General features: G+C 42.7%; 1 protein-coding gene across 1 annotated transcript; it reads right to left on the bottom strand.

Moving 5' to 3' along the window:
* Nucleotides 1-5357: 5357 nt before the first annotated feature.
* On the bottom strand, nt 5358-13152 carry LOC103719864 (glucomannan 4-beta-mannosyltransferase 9). Its single transcript, XM_039133342.1, has 9 exons — nt 12223-13152; nt 11879-11977; nt 11224-11476; nt 8458-8568; nt 7691-7827; nt 7066-7179; nt 6770-6969; nt 6337-6531; nt 5358-6124 (listed from the first exon to the last, which is right to left on the bottom strand). Exons 1-9 carry the CDS (start codon nt 12550-12552, stop codon nt 5962-5964), a joined length of 1602 nt encoding a protein of 533 aa, XP_038989270.1. The 5' UTR covers nt 12553-13152; the 3' UTR covers nt 5358-5961.
* Between the last annotated feature and the right edge of the window lie 6073 nt (nt 13153-19225).

The raw sequence follows: 19225 nt of genomic DNA, 5'->3' as shown, positions 1-19225 counted from the left end.
TGCAAGGTGTAGTTTGGGATGCTGTCCGGGAATTTCTGATGTTGCCGAAGTATGTTAATCCGACTTTAGTTACAGCTACTCATATGTTTGAAATTTTGTGCAAGTCTCACTGTAATTTCGAACTTGAATTCATTCTGCAGTTTCTCCCTCTTTTTTTTTTGTTATCTAAATTAATTTTCTCCAAAAATTCCTGCATTAAGTGGATCTGTATTGTACTGTTCTGGCATTATCTCCGGGGATTCCGGAGTATCGCTTCTCTCGTTGGCGTCTATAATCTGTTTTTTCGCAGTCTTTCATTAACATTCTGACCTCCAAGAGTTGTTTGTTCTCCTTGCATCACCAAAAGTTAGTTCAGTCTGATCTCCAGAATCTGTGCTTCAGTTACTAGGAATACATACATTCACACGCATCTTCTTCTGTCATGGGTTTTGTAAACCTAAGACATTGGAGCTATGAAACTGTTAATTGCAGTCTCTTATCTGATTTACGCTTCAGCTTTCAGCCATTGTGGCGTCACAAGAGTAGCGAACCATAACCAGCAACGCGAGTTTATCTTTATATCAAACCAGGTGATCTGTGTATTCTGCAGGGTACTGCGAGTACCAAGCAGTGGCTGAATGCTTGCTTACGAAGACCAGCTTAGTCCATATTTCACCGACTCTCCCTGACAGCCCCATATATTCACAAAGCTTCGGGTTACTTGTTCTTAGCTCACGATATCCATTTGATCAAGGTACAGCCCTCTTAAAAAATCTGGTTTGTCGAGGAACCTTTAAGGATTCCTTTTTGGCATTTTCGTTAGGAGGCAGCGCTCGGGTCCAGCATCAGCATTTAATTGTCTCAAGGCTCGGTTTGGCAGGGGTTGTTTCATTCCTGGAGACGACTGTGCTTCTGCGATTATACGGCAAAAATAAAGAAGTCCCTTCATCTTCCAATTTCGTAGCCTGCTGTCCTGGCCATCAGCTTTTGGAGTTGTTTCCACGGGTGGCGCGGAAGAACTCGGTACATGCCTGTTCGATCTCTTGCCTAGCAGCCTTATAGCAATTTTCTTGGGAGGGTTTGCCAAGTTTTTGAAGTTAATCTTCAAAAACTAGGCATCGGGACTCTGTGGAAGAAATGCTCTCTGAAGTGGTGTTGCAGAGGATGTTGAAACGGGTGGAATACCATGCAGGATCTTGTGCATCTAGTAAACCTGAGACGCATGTTCTTATTTATATGTCCACGTGTCTGATTCCATTGCCGTGGCACCACCCTCATCTTGCATTCCCACAGCATTTTATTTGTCAGCTTCTCAGTTTCACCATGTTCTCTCCCTTGTGCGTTATCCTTCAGCCCCTTGAAGCCAGCTTGTCCATGAGGTACATGCATTGATTTATCCGTTTTTTAAGTGCTCTCATGTTCTTTTACATTGCTTAAGGTCGTCGTTCCTCAAGCACTATGGAGACATCGAGCGGTCAGGAAAGGCTCCAAGGAAGGTTCGAGTATGCTCTCTTCCGACCGGCCATCAGTTCGATGCCAACTTTTTAAGAACTGATCCTGAACTAATGGCCAGGTCAACTCTACAAAAGCAAAGATACTTTCAGTTTTCTTCTTTTTTTCTACCCCCCGAGAAATACATAGTTTCAAACTTGGTGATCAGTGGACGATTCTAAAAGTTCCTATGAAAAGGGTCTAGTTTACAAGAGAGGATAACTAAGTTTAGCAGGGTAGTTTGCCCCGACACAGGAACTATAAATTGATCACCGTAGTACTAGTAGCCCAGCTGCTTGGGCTTGTGGGTTTATGGGCCTGCCTGAAGAGGTCTAGGCCCAAAGCTTGAACGTGCCCCATATGAAAGGTGGAGAAAAAGACTCTTGTTGGGCTCCGAGAGTCTTAAGGTGATCTAAACACTAAATAAACTCTAGCATTTCATCTATTTAAGATCTTCCGCCACCACCATCCCCAAAAACTCGAAAAATAGAAGCCGATCTTGGGTTTTCTTCTCCAAATCTATTTCTCGGATCTCCACCAGAAAAGCCACCGAACTACCTCGCCGGACTAAGGTAAACATCGTTCGCCTCTTTCTCTTTTTTTTTTTATGGTCTCCTAGCTGTCGCTGCCTTGAGTTAAACTGGAAAGCTGCCAGGATCCATCCGAAACAAAAGGTTTTAGTTGTTGGTATTTGTAATATATTTCTTTTGATAAGCTGGAATTTTGATGCATGTATATGATGATTTTTATTGGTTTAATTGAGTTATATTGAATGTTTGAAAAGTAAGTTTATGTTTGAAAAGCAATTTCATAGTTTATGTTTTTATTTTAGTGTTGATTGCTTTTTTCAAACTATATTATTTTATTGGTGTGAATGTGTAGAGGTTCTAAAGCTTACGGTCTTTTTTTTCTTTTGTTTTTTCAAAGTTGCATGTAATAATTTTTTCAGGCCTAACAAACTTTTTAGGGCCCTGTTCTAGAGTGAGTGTGTGCAGCCGTGTCACTGGCCAGATCCGGCTGTCGAGTTCGGGGCGTGACAATAACAATGTCAGGTTGACAACAATTGAGTCCCTTTAAAACCACTATAGGCAGGCAGGTGCGTAAAAGGGGTAGAAGCATGAGCCTGAATTTATTCTGGCTCGCGGATTTGGAACTCACTCAGAACCCCCACTCCGAGGAGAAGAATCTCGACACCTCTTTGCTGAAAAGTAGCGACTGAAAAACAGAAACTCTACTGCTTTGTGTTACAGAGTTGATATTTATATTTTTTTTGTTTAAAGGATGTATAGCTATAAATATCTGGTTCTGTCGTATTCTGGATCTTGTAGTTCCGTTTCTTGCACTATAGTTTCATCTCCTCTTTTTATCAAAAAAAAAAAAAAAACAGAAGCTCTATAGGGGCATTACTATGACAATACATTTCATACGGTTGAGAAGAATTGGATCAATCCCAGCCACCCAGTGAGGGAGAGAGACAGAAGCTGAAGAATGAATCCACGCTCCCCTAAAGTTGGGGAGTCCAGTGGCCTATGGAGATGCTGCAGGACCACCAGCTCTGGTTGGTGGCTAAGAATTCGGTGACCTGATAATGCTAATTAGATTTGACAGAAGCTCCTCCGAAGGATGGCTTGCAGAGAGGTCAACAGACTAGGAAAAGAGCCCATGATTCATGATTGGAGCCGGAAACATATAGCGCGATCATCATGCCAGTGGACACTTTCAGTGTGGTGAAAGAAATTTGCTTATTTAGGAGATAAATTAAGTTTTCTAGCTGAATTTGTGCTGACCGGCAGGGCCTAGCTGTTATGCTCATCAACGTATTGCTGGGTGCTACGGCCGTGAAGGGCTTCCAGCGCTGCTCCAGATGCTGGCGAGCTGGTGTCAGTATTCGGCAACCGATATAACTCAGTGATAGAAAGCAAGACGTTCTTACTTCGCTCTGCCTTTATGATTAGCTGACGAAGCGAAGGATTTATCAGACCAACCTCAAATACATTGAATGTGTTCCTCTTTTTAGGATTAGTTGATGATAGAAGGGAATGGAGAAGGATTCATCAAGCCAACATCAAAGACAGTGATGGAATAGAATAATGGTGGAACTCTTAAGCCAAGATCAAATATGCATGGGATGAATTCCATTGCTTATGGATGCAAATGGTGCTAAAAAATGTAATAAGTCGACCGGAATACTCAATATCCGGTTATAGATTCGGTATAAGTTTTTGATAACCTTATGAGATCGAAGTTGGATTCTATTTTTAGGATCTAATTTTTTATTGAATCGAACTTGGATCAAAATATATCAAAATCCAAAACCTGAGGTATATGAAATATTGAGATATAGTTTGGCATAATTTTTATTTTTCAATTTTTGAAATAAAAAATATTTTTTATTTTATTTCTAAATTTTAAAAATATATATTTCATAATTAGTTATTTTTAAAATTGGAAACATGATAATAACAGCCAAGATAATGGTAGTAGTGGCGAAGATAATGGCAGCGATGGTGAGGTGCTAGCATATAGCAGCAGCGCAAAGGTGGTGGCAACGACAATAATGGTGGTGGGGGCACTAAAAATATAGAGGTGACGGCAATGGTGGTGATAGTGATGGTGCGGCAAAAGCAACGGCACAAGTCATGGTGGTGATGGAGGTGGCAACAATGGTAATATAAAAGGTGATAATGTCAGAGGTTAAAGTGATGGCAGGGGCAATGGTGATGATAAAAGATATGAGTTTTTTATTTTTGAAAATTACTTTCACTTTTTTCCTAAAAATGACGAAAATAACTTGAATAGAAAATAAAAAAACAATAACACAAACATATTTTTTATCTCAATTTACATGGTTTTGTTTTTAAAAAATAAGAAATAAAAGCAATTCCAAACATACTTAAACAATAGAGGGTTGGTTGCATGAATTATTTATTGACTCCATGTTCAGATTTACGTTTTACCTCATAGATGCTCTCTATAATTCTCGCTTGCTAATATGTCAATTACCAAATCTGAATTGTACTAGATTACAATTGTAATCAATAAATGAGAACTTAAATATTCTCTCCAGGTGATTGAACTTTTTTCAAAACTAATTATTCACTTCCCATTTCATGCTCTTTGTCATCACAACCCGCCATAATTTCACCGTATATGAAAGACCATTATCCGTAACCAAAAAGAAAGACCGTTAAAATAAAAGTTCCTTTAGTTTTGAAAATTGGTTAGGTGGCCTATTAAAATCATTTTCTGGATTGAATCTAAAAAAAACTCAAAAATCCGAATGCAGCCTGATTGTTAATTAGGTTTGGAAGTGAGTTCGGATTTATAAACCCCAATCCTCGTGCGATTTGTTTTGCCGAATCTTGATGCAGATACAGCATGGATCCAATCTAAGTCAACCCATTTATAGCCCTGTTTATGAAAAAAAATAGAAATACTTATAACCTAGGAGGCTACTCACATGGGATCACATCCAAAAACAAACAGCAAAGAGTTGCACTCTACTTCTTTCATGAATTCATCCATTCATGCTTTTGTCTAAACATATCTCAACCTTCTCCATGGTTGCTTCATATGATATGGGTTACTCTGCACTCTGATCATCTCTTGTACATCTGACTTGCTGTAGAAAAGAAATATTGTTTAGGCATACCAAGGATCAGCGTGAAGATGCTTTAAAGCATTATATCTAGAAGTTCCATGGTTTCAACAGGTTTGCCATACAAAATTTAAAAAAAAAAAAAATCAAAAGAGGAAAAAGGTTTGACTAACTATTATAACAAGGGTTTCAGATTTCATCTAAATGAAGAAAGCCGAAGGAAGAGCATGGAACAGTAAAAGGTTTGCCATACAAAATTAAAAAAAAAAAAATCAAAAGAGGAAAAAGGTTTGACTGAGTATTGTAACAAGGGTTTCAGATTCATCTAAATGAAGAAAGCCGAAGGAAGAGCATGGAACAGTAAATTTGACACCACATTGACCAACTGTATCATCTCTTACAAAGCAAAATGCTAAGACAGAAATGCAAATGACAATTCCAAAATTTACTTTTAAGTTACCACCTTGTTTTTTCCTTCCCAGACATACACTTGCGAAGAAAAGGAGAAAAGAATTTGAAAAATCTGACAAACGCAATCCATCTAGATGTGCTTCTTTACCCATTATCACCTTCAGATTAAAGTCTTGTTTCTCTACTGCTGCTTCTATGAAGGAGACCCAAAACTCCCCACTTGTTCATCGTTCATGATCTCCTTTGTATCTAACAGATTTCTGTAGACAAATGTGTACTTCTATGACAGAATATTCACATGCAAATTCCATGCAAGAATGCTTCGCAACAGTGGAGATTTATGTAGCCTTCTGTTCATGAGTTTGCCCCATGACAGCAAACATCAAATGAGGTTGCTTATGCTTCTACGCACGACCTGAGAAAGACGAGATGGCAGGACAATGGATATTGAAGGCTTTGGTAATATGTCCAACCAAGGTCCATTAGGAATGCGAGACAAATGTGCCTACGTAACCAAAACCAACAATGAAGAAAGCAATTGCTTGGAGGAAGAGGTATATGAAGTAATGGTTCTTTCCAAAGGCCACATCATAACACCCGCAGAAGAAGAGGTAGGCTCCAACTCCAAGCTCCAGCAGATGTAACCTGATTTTAATAAGGAATAACAAATGAGCACATTAAAATGATCGAGATGAATGCAGTTGAAATCGATCCTTCTGCATGTAATTCCATTACAGACCCTACAAATCAAACCTTAGTTTAGACTATCTTTCCTCCTATGAAAATGGACTTACTGATGGAAGAAACAGAATGGAATAATTTCAACTGACTATGAATGGGTGCACGGGTGGGATCACCTGTCGCCTATCTTGATCCGTGGTTTCCTGGCTGCTTTGGCAGCCACTTTTGTTTTCGAAACATCTCCTAACTTCTCTGTGACCACCCATTCGTTCACTCTCCCTGCTTCCAACAGGCCGATGAAAGTTGCTTTTGTTCTGTGCAGAGACATGACATTCTCGAAAAGGATCCAAAAGACGAGCAAGTGAAGAGACCTGCAACAGTTGAGAAATTCAGGTGTTTCAAATGAATATTGAACTCAAACGATTTCCACACAAGCAGAAAATAGAAAGGAAAACAGCAAATTCGCTGTCTTTTCCCTTTTTTTACATATTTTTTTTTGATTTGTTAGAGTAGTGGTTTTACCTTTTTTTGGTTAAATTAGTAACTCATTTCATCAGGGAAAAAAAAAATGGTGCAATGAGACCGCCACAATGGCAAAAATAACAGTACCTTGGAGTTCCAACAGCATTGAGAAGGGTAATGATCGAGGGGATATAAACTGCACCCCACTTTGGTATCTCCACCTCAGGGACCAAAACAGTTGCAGGGATTACCAGACAGTAAAACACAAATGTTACAATATGAGCTACAATCTTCCGGACAAAGAAGAAATTGTAGATCACATGTGCTTTCTTGAAGAGAGATACTTTCTGCATTAAGATAAAAACTTGAGCTCGATTAGATAATTATTATGATGCAACTTCTGTTTTAAGTTCTCCAGTCTGGTTTCCTCGTGCTGAACTGACCTTGTTCCTCACGATCTCCAGCAACATTTTTCTGAATAAATTCGCTGGCCCGCATGACCACCTGTGTTGCTGATAACGGTAGGCCTTCAGAGTACTTGGTAATTCATTTTTAACCTGAATTCATACATACGGAGAATAAATGATAAAAGGAAATTGATTAAATAACCTGGGAAATTAACAAATTCAGCAATCTGGTGACACTCTGATAACCTCTAGTCATGATTCATATGTAAAGCATTAGTGTGAGGATCTTGGAAATATAATTTGGCCACGAATGCAGCATATATGCGATGTGATAAAATATGGATGAGATTGCAGGGGGGGAGTGGGAGGAGGACTTGCTAGCCGTTGCATGTTGCAGTCCCCGAACCAGGCATCACCCAGATGGTGGCACCCGGAATGGTTTGCGTTCCCAAGTGAATATAGCAGTCCCAAATACTTGTCACAAGAGTATTTATAAGGCATTTTCAAGATCCACACCTTACAAAGGGAATGAGAAGGCATAGGTTTACAAGTTTGTTCTAACGTTCCGAGATGCACTGAATACGATTTACAAAAGTTGTATCGCGGCATTGAGATGATATGATGCTGTGAAGTCCGTAATAAGTACAACGATTGAAAATACCTTGAGGTCTCCCAAGAATACGAACTTCCATCCCTTAAGGCTTGCTCGAACAGCTAAGTCCATGTCTTCTACTGTGGTTCGATCTTTCCAACCTCCTGCTTCATTGAGAGCTGATATCCGCCACACCCCAGCAGTGCCTGTATGGAAAAGCCAGTCAACTTTATATCATCATGAGAAAGAATGATTTACGAGAGGAACCTATATTCTATATAACCGCTTGCTAGCAATGATTGCAAGGACAAAAGCAACATTCCTGCTATACAGTTTCTTTTGTTAGTTCCTTTGTGCCTCTCTATCTTTTCTACCGGTTTATATAATCCTACCTATATGTGAACTGAGTTTTTACTTCAATGTTTACGTTCTCGTCTGCTCAAAAATGAAAAAATGAAATATATATATATATATATATATATATATATATATATATATATATATATATATAATGGTCCAAGTTCTTAAATTTGGCAGAGCCAATTTATGCATCAATGCTGAGTCCAAAGCTTCATATTTATGATAATATAAAATTTCAGTACTCATTGTGAGATGATCTCCTCCCTTTGATGTCCTTGTCATCAGGGTAATCACTATATGTGCAGGCACTCTCTTCACTGCCTAGAGACGAACATTTTTCCAGGTCGCACTTCAAACTTTTCGTAGAAATACGAATCGGTCTTTGTTCTGTTTACTTTAAATGAGCTTATTCGATATGTAAGGATGATGGATTAAGTAGCTTCGGAAATTTAGACAAGCAGGAGCAGAGGGCTTACCATTGAAGCCAAAGAAAGCATAAGTTGAGGATCCCACTTCCTGCTCCACGGTGAAGTGGTAATCCAGGGACATCTCCTGCATCCTTGTCATCAAGCATTCATCCGAATTCGCTGTAAAATATAATGCAATTAGTTAGAATTAAAAAATAAAAAAATAAAAGGAGTTATTCAGATCCACCTAACCTACGGATCACTATCCCACCTCGGGCATCATAGAGATAAAAGATGGAGATCACCATCAATGGGCGGATCTCCTTAATTGAAACGATAAAATCCAGTTCGATTGTAATCTATAGCCAGGCTAGAGGCGGTGCCTATGAATTGACTAATAATGGACCGGGCGACAAGAAATCATACTGTTAGCACCATTATTGGACATGGGCAGATCCGATGGACAGATTGAAAAGACGCCCATATGACAGCAATTTGATTAGTGTATACTTAATGTCATACAGTCGGAAGAAATATGTAGCTTGCATATATTACTGCTAGTTAGTATTGTAACTTTAAGTTTTGTTAAGAGAGAGTTGAAAAGTGAAGAGAATACTATTATTTGGAGTGTCGGTGGCAAATTGTGAGGGCGCAGAGAGTCGGATGGGGTGGAAGGAAAAAGGGATGGGATGGTCATGGTATGGTGGAAATAAACAGGTGGGAGGAGCAGCAGCAACAGCTAAGATTATATATATATAAAAAAAAAAAACTTGAGTTTTACTACTCTCGACCCCTGTTGTAGATGGCAACCCAAGTAGCCAGCTGGTAGTAGAAAAGAAGATTGGATGCGCAGGATTTCTTCCTTTAATTCTAACAGCGAGGGGGGACAGGGACCACACCACACCTTTTAAGAGAAGAAAATCTGAGGCCAGAGCCTGCTTTATTCCCATCATCCCGCTTTCACGAGCATGCATGCATACATATAGCCGTACAAAACAACACGGAGAGAGACCGGAAAAAAACTGGGTTAGTGTTGTTTCTTCGCATGAATCCACCACCGGTTCACCCAGTGATCATTTGGAGATACGTGCGGGTGGATGAATGAGAGAATTCCGAGTGCTTTAAGATCTTGCGGTGGGCGATCCAGTGGTGGACTCGCGCGGAGGTGAATGCTAACCCTGATCCAAAGAACACTAATGTACTTGGTATAAAAATAAAAGAGACCATGGGCAATGCCCGTCTAGGTTCCGCCACTTGACGTGGAAGTTTCTTTTTACAGTATCTAGCTACCGCCATGGGCTGGGAGCCAGCACCGAGTGCTAGGGCTGATCATGTCCCCGGAAATCTTGGCATGCGAGAGGTTGAGAGACTGTCTGCCAGGTTCTCGTTTGCTGGCCGTAATGAAGTCGGGTCACGTTCCCTGGTCTCCTCCCGAGTCATGATTACCTAGATTACTGTTGCTTCAAGACTCAAAAAGAACTGACAAGGGGACGAATGTACATCATATAATGTGCAGCGGGTGGCACATGTGGGATGTGGGATGTGGGATTACAGCTCAAAGGTGGTGGGCCACTCCGCTTTTCTTCTTTGCCTTGTTTTTATATATATATATATATATATATAAATGAAGCGGTGAGATAAGACTCGCTTGGAAAACAATAAAAAGTTAAAACCCTTCGCTTGTTTATTTATTTATGTTGTATAGGTAGATTTGTTACGACATAAGAATAACTTATGAGGGTGATTAATTAGGTAGGATTTAAGATGGGGGGTAGTTTGAAAGGAGCCGTGGTCCACCTACGCTTGGGGCCAGCGTGGGAGGAGCGCCTCTGACTATCGTCTTTTTTTTTTTTTTTTTTTGATTTTTGTCGGCGAGAGGGACGGCGGGCCCCACGTAACCCGCAAGCTTCGGCGACGCCAGTACTAGGGCGATCCCCAGAGGGGGTCCCCAATGCTCTAATTAAAAAAAGGCGAGAGTGAGGAACAATCAGGACGCGTAAAAGGCCGGTGGAGTCAAAACAGGGTCCCATAATTGATGGGCGTCCGTGAGTAACATTAGTAACATGGTCAAGGTGAGAGAAGAAAGAAAATATCATACAATTGTTATGGTGAGTGCTGGGAAGAAGGAAAAAGAAGCTGGATGGAAGGAAGGGGCAGAAGAAATGGCATGGGGAGCAGGCAGTTGGTAGGCAGCTCATATTTATGGCATGCACGTAGTTAGGTTAGGGGGGACGGGGAAAGTGTGTGAGAGAAGGTAAAACGGGGAATGCTCAAGCCAGGTTGACCAGGTCTTCCTTTCCTTGAGCAGCTGCCGCCGCCGTGCTGAATGATCTCGCTCTTCCAACTCTGCACGAACCATGATCTCGGTTTTCTATCTAACTTGCTCCTTTTCCTCTGAGAAGATTTTTATTAACTTATTTACAAGAAAGATAAAGTGAGAAGGCTGGGGAGCCACGTTGGAAAGACCGAGGAGAAAGAGGAAATTAGAAAGGTAGAACATCCGGGTAAATTTCATGGATAAATGAGTAAATTTGAAGGGGGGAAAAGGGACGGAATTTAATTAGGGAGACGAAGAATAATCAAATGGCCACCGACACTCTTTTTCCTTCCACCTACTCTGTTCTACTACGATGGTATTGGTAGGTTTCCCCCCAGCTTTCGTGTATTAATTAGCGGACTATAATATTATTGTAAGCGTGCGCCGCTCGAATTGCACTAGACTCGACGCATGAAAGTGGGAAATATAAACGTAAAAATGGGTACAGAAAGAAATGGAAGAGCCATGGGCCTCGTGGTGGGACTTGGGAGGAGGGAAAGCAAGAGGGAGGGACATACCGAACTTCCAGCGGGCCTGGACGAGGGCGAGTTCTGAGTTGCGGACGAGGAAAGGGACGGTGCGCCAGAGGAAGTCGGGCTCCGGCTGGAAGTCGGCGTCGAAGATGGCGACGTAGTCGCAGTCCTTGACGTAGCTGTGCTTCATGCCCTCCTTGAGCGCCCCGGCCTTGTATCCGTTCCGGTTGTCCCGGATCTCGTACTTGATGTTGATCCCTTTGCTCGCCCACCGCTGGCACTCCAGCTCCACCAGATCCTGCGCGCGCGTTCGTGCTGGTTACTTGCACCGCATAGATTTCCCAATCGATCAAACTAAAATATATATAATTCTATCGATTGCACCACTTTGGAAGAACATAAAAGGGGATCGGCATCCGATATGGATCATGGTGAACCGGGAGGCAAATGTTGGCGCGGTCCGATCACAAGATCGGAAAGCAGAGGATTTGCATGTGAGATAATATTAAAGACGAGGACTGAAATAAGCAGGGGTTCGAAGATGGAAGGCACGAGGACAAAGCAGAGGGCGCCAGCGAAGAGAAAAAGCCACGGGTTTTGAACCAAAAAAAAAAAACCACGGGAAATTCACGGAGCGACGCGCTCATTCCTCATGCCAACTTGAACGGAATAATTAAATCGAATACACAAATTCGCAAACCTTAATAACAGGATCGGTGGAATCATCGAGCACTTGGATTATGATCCGATCCGACGGCCATGAAAGCCCGCATGCTGCTCCGATGGACAGCTGATACACCTGGACATTATCGCCATCACAAAACAAGATTCAATCCCAATCTTTTTCCCAAATTAATCTACACGCATCAACCCCGGTACGACAAAAAACTAAATTAAAAAGATTTCAGAGGGTAAAATATCAGGAAAAAAAAAAAAGCGTGGGGGAGAAAGAAAAGGTAAGAAAGAAGACGGGCTCGTTGAAGGGAAGGGAGGGAAGACGGAATGCGATTGGGGGTTGGGGGGAGAGAGAAGGGGGGAAAGGACCTCTTTTTCGTTGTACATGGGGATCTGTACGAGGACCATGGGATAGGCGGAGTTGCCGAGCTCGAGGTCGTCCCGCATTGGCTCCCACTTGTAGCGCTTCTCGGGGCACTTCCCGAAGAGCTTGAGGATGACGATGACGACGGCCATGTAGACCTTCTCCACGAACAGCATCAGCGACATGGCCAGGCAGAGGAACACCGCGAGGCGGAGCAGCGGAACGATGACCGGCGCCTTGATCTGCTGCCACACCAGCCCCATCTGCTCCGTGATGTCGTCCCGAGCCCCCTGGAACGCCTCCGGGAGCAGCGCCGTCGACGATGCCGTCTCCATGATCTCTCTCCGGAGGAGGAGGAGGAGGAGGAAGGTGAAAGAAGAGATTGGGAATGGCCGCCGGGGGGCTGATCTGGAGAGATTTATAAGGGCCTTCCCTCTCTCCCTTCTCTCTGTTTTTCTTTTTCTCCCTTTTCTCTATGATTGATTGTTCGTTGCTATGAGCTCTGCTGGGGAATTACGCAAGTGAATGCAGTGGAGCTGGACTGTCGGTCATTCGGTCGACGCCCTCGGAGGATTACGACAAGGAAAGACCGAAGAGAAAGAGAACGAGAAAGAGAGAGAAAGAGAAAGAGGGACTTGAACACCTAGACGCAGTTGAGATCTCAACCTCTCACCTGAACACCCGTCCCATCAAAGAGACAGGGCCAACAATGCGGCTGGAGATAAAAAGAGGAAGCCAACCCCCTCTGTTTTACCTACTGCCAGTCTGCCACCCCCGATCGATTTATATATATATATAGCAGAGCAGGCTAGCAGCGGAGCAATTTAAAGAGCGAGGGAAGGGTCGCAACTGGTTAGGAAATAAAAAATTAAAAAAAATGAAAAGAAAGGAAGAAGGAGAAGAACGTTCTTCTTGCTTAGGCTTCTCGAAGAAACTTTTCTTTTTTTTTTCTCTCTTTCTCTCTCCGTCTATGATATATATATATATACATATATATATATATATATATATATATATTATATTATATTATATTTTCCTTGTTTCCTTGCCCCTCTACGGCTAATCTTACTGCGAGCCCCAGGAGTGAAGGGAGGCAGAGAGGTATACGGGGAGGGAAAGGAAGGGAGAGAAACCCAGAACCCCAGAGTCCCGACTGTAAGGTTATGACAACACGGCCTTCAAATAAACAGCCCCAGTTCAACAGCTAGCATACCAAGCGACAAAGACAAAAGCCGGACCAACGGAATCCGGGGTCAGAGAGAACTGAAAGCCCGCTCACGGCGCAAATCCAGGCCGTCGTCCACCGCACCCAGAACCGTATATATATGTATATATATATATCCTCCCGTCTCCCAGCGTCTCTGTTGTTTCTCTGATGTTTTGATTTTTTTACTCGTTTTCTTTCTCTTGCGCTGCTTTCCGAAATCAAGAATGAAGAATTAATTGATCGAGATGAACTGCCGCAGTCCATCTGAAGACTGTGATAAATGAGCAGTATTCTGTGGCGTCACACCGGGGCCGTCAAATGAAGATATAATAATATAATACGTAACATGCGCTTGGATTTTTCTTGGGGATACAAGAAGATGCCGGTGGTGGCCATAACGCCCCTCGCACGGGTCGCCCACGTGAGCCTCATGACTCATGAGAGAGGGCGCTGCTGCCGCTCGCCAACAACTGCAGCATTTGTGAATGACCCCTTCTTCCATGCAAGGATACCACAAAACCAAGGGAAACGACAAATAATTTGGCCGGCAAACCCGCAAGACGCGCCTCGTGCAGGAAGGGAGCATCACATGCCTCTGGTCCCACGATGAGTGGCTGGTGATGGATCACTTTGAAGAATCAAAGTTATATACACATGTAATGTTTGGAAAGAACCACCTGCCGAAGCGGAGGGCTCTCGATCGGTAACCAAATTTTTTGGTGCATTGATAATTTGTCCTGCTCAGCAACTCCTTTGAAAAACAAAAACAACGACAACAATGCTGCAGGTGCCAATTAAAGTAAAGATAAATATTATTTTTAATTTATAAAAAAAAGAGAAATCTAATAATAATTTCATATATTATAAATGCAATAGGGTGTCATAGTCAACTGGACATTTTAAGTATATTATACCCAGGTGCATGTAACATTGGGAAAAGAGAGAAGTACGAAAGAATGGTAACAATTTTATCACGCAATCACGAAACCTTAGTTTTAGATTTTTCTAATCATTTCTTCCTTCGACATTCACAAAACTCGTTCGTACATAACTTCTACTTTCTTTCTTTCAGAGCCAAGTGGTGGGCAAAATTCTTTTGGGGCCTGTTGGTGACTTCATACATAAGAAGGTTAAGATGCTTCGTGGTAGACCACCATAACCTTTTTAAAAGATGGCATCCATACATGGGCGACAAATGAATGGGCAGCTTCTTTATATTTTTTTTTTTCCCCTCTTGCTGAAGGAATAAATTTGCAAAGAGATGCATTTTACATATTCCATTTTTTTAATCAAAGCACCAGAAGGAGAACGTGAACACGTTGAAAATAAGGGCAAATAGTGGTGTTGAGACGATTTAAAGAGTACATTCTCGCCTAATTAGCCTGTTTTGGTATAAAGTTGTTTGATGGGATGATCATTTTATTAAACAGGGCAAGAGCTTTTTCCCCACTAATTATGGTGCACTTTTACTTGACCGAGCGTTCTATATTTTTATAATGTACGGGTAATTTGTGGGAAAAGTCATGATCTTAATCAGTTTGCTGCTGCCAAAAGGCACCGCATAAGCTGCTGGGTGGAGGATTAGGGAACAACAGTTCCATTTTGTTCGCGGCATTGGCTCAGGAATTGCTATGTTACAATGAAAACGATGAAAATTTTTTGAAAATCGATAAGCAGCAAGAAGACTTGTTTTCGTATACAGGATTAAAACAGAAATTGTATTCTAAAATTTAGGAAATACGGTTGGCTTTATTTTTAAAATTTAAATATTTTTAAATTAAAATCCCAGCAATCCTCCACAAAAAAATTAAATTTAAAAAAATTGCAAAGAATAATGTCCTTGCTTACCGTTAAAATCACCACTTGTCGCAAAAGTTTAAGCTTATAGGATGATATAGGTTTATTTATATATTTTATATTTTTTTACACTTTCTCTTACATGTGGGCCGGACTTTTCTTTAATGAGTTAGTCCAACATGTAAAATATTTAATAATGGGGAGTTTAAATTCAGGACCTTTGTTCTAATATCATGTTAAAATCAACACTCATCCCAAAAATTTAAACTTATAGAATGAGGTAGATTTATTTATATATTTTATATTTTCTTATACTTACTTTGTATTTGGTGGGAGACATGATAAGAAGGATGGATAGAGTTGGAATGATCCCTGGCACGTACTCTGGACCGCCCTGTCGGCATCCATACTAATCTGTCAGGCTCCTTCCGAGATGGAATAGGAAGGGTCAAGATCCGCTCTGCCAACTGCTCATCGAAGCCTCCCGGATCAGTCTCTCATTCCATTTGCCCTCCTCAAGGACAAGCAAGTCACTGATCCTATGTCCAGCTAACCTGGCTATGTCCACCATGATCGGCAATCGGCTAATAGGCAACTCGTCACCCAGCTGTAGTCCTCCAGTGCATCAATAAATCGCTCATCATCGATGACCTATCTGATCACCAGGAGCACCAGCAAGGCTCTGACAACAAATCTCCCGCCAAATAGGTGAAGAGTGTCGACGCGTCTGGACGTTCGCCCCTGCCAGGATGGCCCCATACTTGGCCCTCAGATACTCTTAAACTCCAACAAAAACTTGGTTGCAAGTCTCGCTGCAAGGCCTCCTGCATAGCCACCAAGGATGGCACCCCCAGTCCTGGTTGGCTGACACAATACCTCCCAGGCTACCAGATGAATACCTCTTCTGCCATCGCGCCTCCCCTAAATGAAGTTCTTGAAGATCTGCTCAAGGGTCCTTGGTGGGAGTATGGAGTTGGTCAACAAATAGATCGGAACCGAGGTGAGGACCGACCGCACCAGGGTGACTCTGCCTATCTTAGACTGTTGGCAGTATTAGCCTAGAAATTGCTATGTCATAATGAGAACGGTGAAATCAATCTAAATCTATAGCTAAAAAACTTTTGGAAATCAGATTAATAGTAAGCTTGCCTAAATTAAGGTGTACGAGAATACTGTCCTAAGAGCGTGATTAGCTCTCTATATATGGGTTTGCGGTGGCCTTGTTCCCAAGTTATAATAATCCGATTCAGTTCATTCCTCTTATAACGAGCACGATCGTTGAGAGGCTTGGTCTAAATGACTCCTTCAGTTGCCCAGAAAAAAGAAGAAAAAAGAAGTAGAAAGCGAAAGCAGTACGCTATGAAAACAAAGTCACCGGCAAGACTGGAGTGGATAAGCCTACTTAGAGCCTTTATAGACTCTATTCGGATGGCCGAGACGACGCTAATATTGTTGAAGCTTGTCGCGATTTGCACAGCAGCGCCGGCCTTGCCAGGCCGAGCATGTGCATAGTCGAGCACACTATCAGCCCGACAGCAAGAGGCATTCAAACCACAGCGGCACATGGCAACCGGCGCAAGCACCAACTTGAAGACCTTCCTTAGAAGGTTGGAATTCAAATTCAAACCGAAGCCGGCCAAGCAACTCATGAAGCACATGGCCGAATGCATTTGAATTCAAATTCAAATGAAGTCCGCCAACACCATTTGAATTCCGAAGGCATGTCGCCAATAAGGCATTAGGCCTATAAGTAGAGGCCCTTAAGGCCGAGCAAAGGATCCATCTTTTATCATATCAATTTGACTTAGAGTCTTGTAAAGGGTTTCATCCTTTAGGTCCCTTAGGGGTCATTCGGCCGAAAGGCTTGGGCTAAGGAGGAGCATATCACTCCCCTTAGATTGTTCTTAGGATAGGGCAAGGACACTTCCCGTCCCTTGGCCAACCATTCCATGGAATCGTTGTCCTCTTGGAATTGAATCTCAGTTTCTTCCCCACATCATCGATTCATTTCCTTTGCCATTTCCCTTGTGTGGACTAAGCATTGGTGAAGGCCAAAGACAACAAGAAGAGCTGCGTTACCCACAAGTCGGTCCCAAGGTACAAGGCAACCGAGCCACTTCAATTGGAGGATTGGGCCGGGGATCGGGACCGCAAGTCTCCGGGTGCCCAACACTGGTGCTTTCATTGAGATAATTCTTCAAGGAGATCGTCGGGAGCTCGACTAGTTTGAGACCCACGGAAGGTCGATCTCAAGTGGTAACGTAAGCTCTTTCGGATCTACATACTCATTGTAATTCATATGAGGTCTGAAAATTAGATCTTTATTTTCATTTTTATCTTGTAAGATCTAATTGGGGGTGAGTGCATTTGCTTGTAATACTACTCATTGGAGGGCTGGATCATCCTTTGGGTGACGGCCATAGGAGGTTCGGATTGGTCTTCAAGAGGGAGAAAAGTAGAAGAGTTGTCATAGAGTCGGGAGGAGACTCAAACAACCAAAAATTGATAGAGGCCATTGAAGGGAGTAGTGCTAGGTTAGGCAATGTCTTAGACAATGTAATAGAGACATTGGCCGCCATGAGGAGGGAGAGCAATGCCAATGCCGAGAGGCTAGAAAAAAGATATGGAGAGAGGGAGAGCAATGGTAGTGATGGGCTCCGAAATGAAAGAAGAAGGAGAGTAAGTAGGAGTGGAAGAGAAGAACCATTTGAAAGATGGGCCGATGGTATCCAAGAGGAGGATCGGCCAAGAGATTATGAAGGAGGAGAGAGTGAGCCCCAAAGGAGTCCTCTACATCGAAGGCCTTATGGCCGGAGAGATAGGGAGGAAAGGAGGAGAAGAAAGGAAGAAGATGTTAGGGTTTCGGATCGGCATGATAGGATCCGGAAACCGAAGATCGATTTCCCTACATTTGGAGGAGGTGACCCTTATGAGTGGTTGGATAGAGTGGAGCAATACTTCCTAGTGTACGAAATCCCTAGGGAGGAGAAGGTGACTCTAGCTTCCTATCACTTGGAGGGGAGGGCCAACCGATGGTGGAGGTGGCTAAGGAACCTCTACGCTAGAGAAGGGAATCCATTGGGATGGACGGAGTTTGTGGATGAGTTCTTGAAGCAATGGGGACCATCACCGACCATCAATCATCATGGCTAATTGGCCAAATAGAAGCAAGAAGGCAAGGTGCAAGACTACATCGACCAATTCCGCCAACTACAAACCATGGTGGAAGGGTGGTCCGAAGAAGCACTCCTTGGTACATTCGTGGATGGGCTCAAATCATGGCTATCCAAGGAGATCAAGCTCAAGCAGCCTACTCGACTTCAAGATGCCATGAGGATGGCCGAAATCATGGATCAAAGCAACTTCCATGACCGGCGGCCAACCAAGGAACCATTCAACCGCAAGGACTCCAAACCCTTGCAATTGAAGCCTCAAAATTCTGCAACAACGACCACCAAACCACCACAACATGAAGTTCGAAAGCTCAACCGAGAGGAGTTGCAAGAATACATCAAGAAAGGCTTATGCTTCAAGTGTGGTAACAAATGGGAGAAAGGCCACCAATGCAAGCCCAGCCAATCCTTCGCCATCCACCTTGTGAGCAGCGAAGATGAGGCCGACGAAAGTGCTACTTCATCCTCCGAAGATAGCACCATTGATGAAGAAGATGAAGCCACAAGATCAGCCCATGAAAATGCCGAAGTTTCCTTGCATGCACTATCCGGAGTACAACGACCATCAACGATGAGGATGATGGCATGGATCGGAAGACATGAGGTATCCCTCCTTGTTGACAACGGATCCTCCCACAACTTCATCAACCCGGATGCCTTGCATAGGATCGGACTCAAGGGGGCAGCCACCGAACCTTTTGATGTGAAGGTTGCAAGTGGAGATCGTCTACAATGCCAAGCCATTGTCAAAGATGTTCGACTCAATATCCAAGGAGTCCGCATAGTGGCTGATCTACATGTCCTCCAACTAGTTGGCCTAGATGTGGTTCT

The sequence above is a fragment of the Phoenix dactylifera genome, chromosome 14 (assembly GCF_009389715.1).
Source record: "Phoenix dactylifera cultivar Barhee BC4 chromosome 14, palm_55x_up_171113_PBpolish2nd_filt_p, whole genome shotgun sequence".
In the NCBI taxonomy this organism is placed as follows: domain Eukaryota; kingdom Viridiplantae; phylum Streptophyta; class Magnoliopsida; order Arecales; family Arecaceae; genus Phoenix; species Phoenix dactylifera.
The sequence above is the reverse complement of the archived record's forward strand: the minus strand, read 5'-3'. Positions and strand labels throughout refer to the sequence as shown.